General features: G+C 50.9%; 1 protein-coding gene across 1 annotated transcript; it reads left to right on the top strand.

The window, feature by feature from the left end:
• The first annotated feature begins 343 nt into the window (after window positions 1–343).
• LOC105706681 (uncharacterized) lies at window positions 344–3,336 on the top strand. The gene is made up of 4 exons (XM_064362147.1): window positions 344–2,116; window positions 2,243–2,441; window positions 2,859–2,968; window positions 3,175–3,336. Exons 1-4 carry the CDS (start codon window positions 1,955–1,957, stop codon window positions 3,334–3,336), a joined length of 633 nt encoding a protein of 210 aa, XP_064218217.1. The 5' UTR covers window positions 344–1,954.
• Window positions 3,337–7,757: the final 4,421 nt, after the last annotated feature.

The raw sequence follows: 7,757 nt of genomic DNA, 5'->3' as shown, positions 1-7,757 counted from the left end.
CCCCTCTGCAGCCAAAGGAAGCAAGGCTCGGGCAGGCACAGTGACTTGTCCTGTGCGTTCCCTCTAGGAACTACTCAGTGGTGGTGATGCTGCCACTGCTGCCTGGGGGGGATGAGCCCCTGGACATGGCCTGGGTGACCAGCTATCTGGTGGAGGAGAAGCTGCTGTGGCCACTCCAAGAGCTGTCCAGGGTTAACATGCTGGCTGAGTTCTACCGACTCAGATGCTGCCTGCTGCAGGGTCCCTGGGAGTGAGTCCTGCCCCGGGCTATGCGGCTCTCCTCCCTGGGACCCCCCTGTCCTGTGGGCACAGCAGCAGGGCCATGCAGGGACAGGTACTGTGGGGGCACAGGGAAGCCTGCAGAGGCTCATGGAATCACAGTGCCAGGCCTAGAGGTTATTGGACTTCCCAAGGTCCTCTGGGACTAGGGCTGAGGCTGCACATCCTGCTTTTGTCCAGAATATAAGGCCTGGCACAGTAGAGGAGTACAGTGGGTGGTTTAGGGCTTCAGGCCAGCTCACTTCCTTTGGGCTCTGCTGGAGCAGCAGGCAGACCTCCCATTACAGCTCCAAGGGCACTAATTGAGTTCAGACTTGCCAGTCAGGGGTGACCTGCAGCCAAAGGCGGTGCTGGGATGACCAGCTCTGGGCTCCTAGGGAGCTTGCATGTGGCTCAGGTGAGTCTGCTAACCTCTGTGGACTTGGATTCCTCCACTGTGAAATGCAGGTAATGGGGCTCACTCACATGGGTAAGGGGCATGTAAGGTTCTTAATGCATGAGGGAGCCCCTTATGTCTGTGGGGGAGCCACGGTACCCAGGCTTGGCAAGGAGCAGTTTATCTGTGTGGGACTCACATGGAGGCCTGCGGCTCCCTAGAAGCGTGGGTGTAGTCAGGTCTAAGCAGCACACTGATCTTGTAGAAAACAGCCTGGTCTTCAAGTTCTGTGTGACCATGGGCTTCTCTGTGCCCTTCAGTTCTGGCAGCTGGCCATGGGGCTAGGAGTGCCTCCCTCGGGATGCTGGCCCTGGCCATCAGGTGCATGGTTGTGCACCACAGATGGTGCTTCCCTGCCAGGGGCATGAGCACCCCCAAGGCACAGCTCAGGGGCCACACTGGCTGGACTGGTCAGACCCGCTCCTTCACCAGCCATCTCTTCCCTACCCTGAAGAGGGCAGGGCTGCAGGACACTGCTGTCATGTTTGAGGGAGCTGTTGGCCATCCACTTAAAGTCTGCCCCCACCGCCAGTAACTTCCTTGAGATTAAATGGATGACTTGTTTGATCTGTGGTTTTTTTTTAGGCTATGTCTCTGTTGTCATGGTTGGAGTGCGTGCAGTGGTGCAATCTTGGCTCACTGCACCCTTGACCTCCTGCATTCAAGTGATCCTGTCTCAGCCCCACAAAGCACTGGGATAGCTTAGCGCCACTGTGCCCGGCTGATCTGTGAATTTTAAGTGCACGATTCAGTGACTTCTAGTTTATTCAGAGTTGTGCATGCCTCACCACAATCGATTTTAAAACATTTTTATCATTCTAAAATAAAACCCTGCAGCTACCAGTCTGCCTGCTGGGTCCATGGCTGTGCCTGCTCTGGACATCTGATGTAAACAGAAGTATGACTATGTGGCTTCCGAGCCAGGCTTTGTTACTTAGCACAGCAGTTTTATAGTGGGTCTGGGGACTCCATTCCTTGTTAGGGCTGAATTGGCCATAGCCCTTCAGCTCATGTCATCCTGAAACAGGTGGGGGATCACTGGGCCTCTGGCTGCTGCACCAGGGGAGGGGGACTCCTGGCCTCAGGGCAGGCTAAGCTGGGGCTCTAGGCATTGGGGTGTCCAGCAGGCATTGGGCTCCCACTGTGGTGGGTGGAGCTGGCTCCACTCACCCTGCCTTTGGGGCTGCTTCTCCCCAGACCATGCCCTGGTAGCCGGGGCCCAGCACAAGATGACTTTTGATGGCCAGGTGTGGGACCTCAGCACCCAGTGCAGCAGCATCCTGCTGGCCCAAGACTGCTCACAACACATTCTCCCTGATGCTGAGTCAGACAGGCTCGGGGCTCATGGCCCTGACCATGGAGCTGAACCACCTTACCTTCATCTTCTACCCCAGCCTGCAGGTGAGGAGGAGAGGTTTTAGCTTCCCCTGGAGACCTGTGCCTGTGGCAAGTCACCTGGGGGTAGGGCCCTTTCAAGCTTGACCTGGCTGTGGGTCAGCCCTTCTGCCCACCCACTCTGACCCACAGGCCTATGGGCTGTACAACTCCTCCCTGCTGGGGGAGAGCTTTCCAGACCTCCAGCTGCCTCCTGTCATGACAAGGAGGGACATCCCCAGGATTGAGCTGGCCAGTGAGGACAGGGTCTCTGTCTTCTGTGATGTGCCCACCGGCCTTTGCAGCCTGACTCTGCACCTCTGGCACCCCTGTGAGTCTGGGCCCTGGCAGGGTTGGCCCCACCACCAAGAGCCAGCATGACAGATCCCCGGGTTGTAGGCGGCCACTGTGGTTGAGATGATGGCACCGAGGCCCAGGGCTTTCTGCCCACATCCCTGGGATATGTGGCTCCAAGGTGGAGTTGGCCCTTCTATGGTCCCTCTGCCAAGGAACACAAAGGGCGGGCCTGGATTCCAGCCACTTGAGCTGAGGACGTGGAGAGGGGATGGGGGGACACATGCTGTCCTCAGTCCCTGTGCTTTCTGTCCCTCTTCTGATGAGGGTTTGGAGCCAGAACCCTAGGCTCCAGGAGTCTGGAGTGGAGGGATTCTACCAATCCTCCATGTGCCTCAGGCTCATCTCTCATACAGGTACCCTGGGGGAGGATCACAGGCTCTCAGGACCTCCTCAGCTTCCCTCCTCCCCACAGGCATATCCACCGGCCTTCTGGACACCAACGACAATGAAGCAGGCAATGATCTGATGTTGCCGGATGGCTCTGTGGCCCACGGCCTGGAGGAGCTCAGCCTGGCCTGGCAGGTGAGCAGGTGCACCTGCCCTTCCTCCCTCTGGCTGAGGCTCTTCAGGGCTGCTCACTGCAGAGACCCAGGAGAGGCAGGTGTCCTGCTGGCTCTGCAGAGGTGTTTGAAGGTCTAGGGTTGGGGGGAGTCTCCTGTGGAGGCCAATGTATGTGGGGGAGCCACATGGTCCAGCGGGAGACCTGAGTCTTGTGTCTGTCCCACCAGGTGAATGGTGACTGCAGGGCCACCAAGAAGACTCAGCAGGCCTGCCCAGGACAGAGCCCTGCCTGCCCGGCCTTCTTCCAGGACCCCAGCTGGGGGAACTGCTTCTGGGTGGTGAGTGTGAGCCTGGCCCCTGGGGCACAGAAAGCCCTTTCCCCTATCTAGCCTAGGCCCCTCCTCCATGCCACTCCCCAGGGTAGGGACAGTGACTAGGTAACCCTGATTTCAGGTGGACCCTGCACCATTCCTCAGCCTGTGTGTGCAGTATCCCTGTGGCATCTGGGAGCTCCAGCCTGCCTGCACTCTGGTGGCCACCCACATCCACCTGTGTGCCTGCAGCTTTGAGTCCCTGGCCCCTCCTCCACAGTGCCATAAGCTGCCCCAGCCAGCTGGCACTCTGCCCCCTGTCTGGCATCTGCCTTCCAGCTGGAGGGAAAACTCGTCTCTCTCTCTTGCCAGGGAGGACAAATAATTGTCATTCAAGGAGCTAAGAGTTGAAACATTTACAGCCTGACACAGCTTGGATATGTGTCCCCTCTAAATCTTACATTTGTTAGAGGGGGTACATTTCTCATGGATGGCTTATCACCCTCCATTTGCTGAAGCATGAGTTCTTGCTCTATCAGTTCACATGAGAACAGTTTGTTTATAAAAAGCCTGGCACCTCCTCTTTCTCTTTGCACCCCCTCCTGTTTCTGCCATGATTGTAAGCTTCCCAGGGCCTCACCAGAAGCCAAGCAGATGCTGGAGCTGTGCTTGTACAGCCTGTAGAACTGTGAGTCAATTATCTCTCTTATTTATGAACTGCCCAGGCTGGAGTGTAGTGGCACAATTTTGCCTCACTGTACCTTCCACCTCCCAGGTTCAAGCAATACTCCTGCCTCAGCCTCCCAAAAATACAGGCAGGTAGTTTTGTAGAGATGGTGTTTTGCTGTGTTGGCCAGGCTGGTCATGAATTCCTGACCTCTGGTGATCCACCTACCTCAGCCTCCCAAAGTGCTGGGATGACAGGTGTGAGCCACCATGGTCAGCCTCACTAGGGATTTGAATGTCCACTCCCATTTAGGGAAAATGCTCAGCCCCTGTTTTCCCTCTGCTCTCATACCACAAAAATCATCATCAACACAGAAGATGACTTCTGTGAGCAAATGTGTGTGGGTTTGTCCCACTACCAGGGTGGAACTCCTCTAATTCAGTTCTAACACTAGCTACCTTGAGATTCTTTAGCCAGTGCTGTGTATGATTGCCACAGCCAAAGCCCCACTAAAAGGGCATAGAGGTCAGTATCAACAAGTAGAGTGGACTTCCAAGAGCTACAGGTGCCAGAATTAGTGGCTGCCATTAACAGACATTTAAAACTTAACTAATTCAACAGCAGAAGAGAAAATTAACCAATTGGAAAATATGACAAAGGGAGGATGAAATAAGAGGGTCCAACATGTCTCAAAGAAATTCCAGGCTAGGTGTGGTGGCTCATCCCTGTAATCCCAGCACTTTGGGAGGCCAAGATGAGTGGATCACCTAAGGTCAGGACTTCAAGACCAGCCTGGCCAACATGGCGAAACCCTGTCTCTACTAAAAATACAGAAATTAGCTGGGTGTGGATGTGTGTGCCTGTAATCCCAGCTACTCAGGAGACTGAAGCAGGAGAAATGCTTTAACCCAGGAGGTGGAGGTTGCAGTGAGCTGAGATCTTGCCACTGCACTCCAGCCTGGTGACAGAATGAGAGACTGTCTCAAAAAAAAAAAAAAAATTCCAGAATGAAAACAGAGAAAGGACCCTTTAGAGTCAGGAGGCACAATCCCCAATACAATAAATACATCCATACCTAGACCCATCAAAATGAAATTGCAGAAAAGACAAAGAACAGGTCCTAAAAGCTACTGTGGAGGGTGGAAAGAAGGAAGAACATGTTGACAATTGCTTTCCCACCAGCAGCAACAGAAGACAGTGGAGTAAGAGAAAGTAAGCATGAGGTTAGGGTTGATAACCAGCTCAACTATTACTTAATGAAATAACCTCTCAGCACTGATCTGTCTAGAGATCTCTTTACCACAAATGGACACTTACTCAAGGGGCACATCCACATGTCCATTTATGTACTGTCTGTGTCTGCTTTCCTGCTACAGGGGCAGAGTATGTGCAAGGGAGACCACATTTTTGCTCTCTGAAAGACTCACTCAGGAAGATGGAAAGATAAGCTACAGATTGAGAAAAACATTTACTAACCATCTATCAGACCAAGGACTCAACTCCAGAGACTCATCTCTGGAATACATAAAGAACTCAAAGCTCAAAAGTAGGCCAAGTGCAGTGGCTCACACTTGTATTCCCAGCACTTTGGGAGGCTCAGGTGAGATGGCTTGAACCCGGGAGGTCAAGGCTGCAGTGAGCCATGACTACACTCCTGGCTGCATGACAGAGTGAGACCTTGTCTCACAAAACAAAACCTTCAAAGTAAAAAATGGGAAATAAACACATGAACAATGTTTTCACTCCCAGCCATAGAGAAACAAGGTAGTGCTACACACCTGAGCTCCAGTGAGTTCTGGCACAGGTTAGTGAGTTGCAAGGACTCCGCAGCATAAAGCATTAGTTGAACATCCAAATGGCCGGGTTGTGATTTCAGCATCCACTGATGAGCGCACTATAAAAAGCACTGTTCTAGTGCCAAAAAGGTGGTGGCTGAAGAGAAAAAAGTGAGGCTTAGAGGCAGGAATCAAGGTCACGGTCTACCAACCAGATCCTCTCGGGAAGCAGCATTGGACTCATGAAGTGCCCAGACAGGAGGTGGTGTGGCTCCACGGGAAGCCTGGAGAATCTAGAATCAAGCAGAAGCACTCATTTTTCTGACCGTGTAAATACAAAACTGTCAGCTACTACAGCGATTAACAGAACATCTGGGAGGACAGGCAACTCAGAAGATTTATAGCCACAGGGTAACAATGGAGTATTATCTGCAGTTAAGGTCCTCTGTCTTCCTCTTAGGGTTTGTTTCTTTGTTTATTTATTTAGAGACAGTCTTGCTGTGTCACCCAGGCTGGACTGCAGTGGCACAATCTCAGCTCCCTGCAACCTCCACCTCCTGGGTTCCAGCAATTCTCCTGCCTCAGCCTCCAGAGTAGCTGGGGTTACAGGCATGTGCCACCACGCCCAGCTAATATTTTTGTGTTTTTAGTGGAGATGGGGTTGCACCATGTAGGCCAGGATGGTCTCAAACATCAGACATCATTACCCACCTGCCTCAGCCTCCCAAAGTGCTGGGATTACAGGTTTGAGCCACAGGGTCCAGACAGGTTTATTATTATTATTTTTTAATCAAGGGCTAAATTCTTCCCCCTCTTGGATACCAGTAAAGTATTTAAGAAAAGCAGTCACCATTTTCAGTTAAATTTTGAAGGACAACTTAAAAGGTGGTTATAAGTTACAACATAAAGGCATCTTATGAACTCTCATAAGAAAAAGAGAAAGAAATGAAGACACCTTTTATTATCGTTTTGAGACAGGGTCTTGCTCTGTCCTCCAGGCTGGAGTACAGTGGTGCAGCCTCCCAAGTAGTTGGGATTACAGGAGTCTGCCACTATGTTTTTATATTTTTAGTACAGATGGGGTTTCATCATGTTGGCCAGGCTGGTCTCAAACTCCTGACCTCATGTGATCCTTCCACCTAGCACCTGACCAGAGAAATTAAGACATTCTCAGATAAACAAAAGCTGAGACAGTTCATTACATCGGGACCTGTCCTGCAAGAAATGCTAAAGGGAGTCCTTCAAGTCAAAAGGATGCTAGGTGGACATTTGAAGCCACATATAAAGACCTGCATTATTGGAATTTTGATTCATATCTCTGATTTCAATTTTATTGGATTTAAAAGAGATGTGTAACCATAAGTCTATGTTAAATATATAATTTGTAAAAACAATTAAGCATGGTGACATGCACCTGTAGTCTCAGCTATGGAGCATAGCTTGAGTCCAGGGGCTTGAGGTTACAATGAGCTATGACAGTGCCACTGCACCCCAGCCTGGGTGACAGAGTGAGACTCTCTCTCTCAAATATAGATAAACTTTGTAACATCAACAACATAGGATGGGGCAGAGCTGTCAAGGAGTAGAGTATTTGTATGTGATTGAACTTACTAGTTTAAAATCACTTACTATAACTTCAGGATGTTTTATGTAATCCTTGTGGTAATTACAAAGAAAATATCTACAGAATGTACACAAAAGGAAGTGAGAAGGTATTCTAAGTGTGTCACACAAAAAAATCAAACACAAAAGAAGGCAGAAGGAAGGAAATGAGAGAGAAAACAAACCACAAGCCATGCAGAAAACAATCCACAGAGTGGCACGGGGAGGCCCCGTAAATGGTGTGCTGGAGTCCTCCCAGAACAACTGCTCACCTTAGTCCCTGGCTGTGGGCCTCATGGCACAGTCACCCACCAGGGTAGTGAGTTTCATCCAATGATAGTCTTGAAAAATGCAAATGAATTCTACAATCAAAAGACTGTAAGAGACTTCCACATTGGTTGAAACTGAGAGGATGAAAAAAGATATTCCATGCAAATGGTAACCAAAAAAGGGAG

Source organism: Aotus nancymaae, unplaced genomic scaffold, assembly GCF_030222135.1.
Source record: "Aotus nancymaae isolate 86718 unplaced genomic scaffold, 86718_ANA_hifiasm-v0.15.2.pri h1tg000046l, whole genome shotgun sequence".
Lineage (NCBI taxonomy): Eukaryota > Metazoa > Chordata > Mammalia > Primates > Aotidae > Aotus > Aotus nancymaae.
The sequence above is the reverse complement of the archived record's forward strand: the minus strand, read 5'-3'. Positions and strand labels throughout refer to the sequence as shown.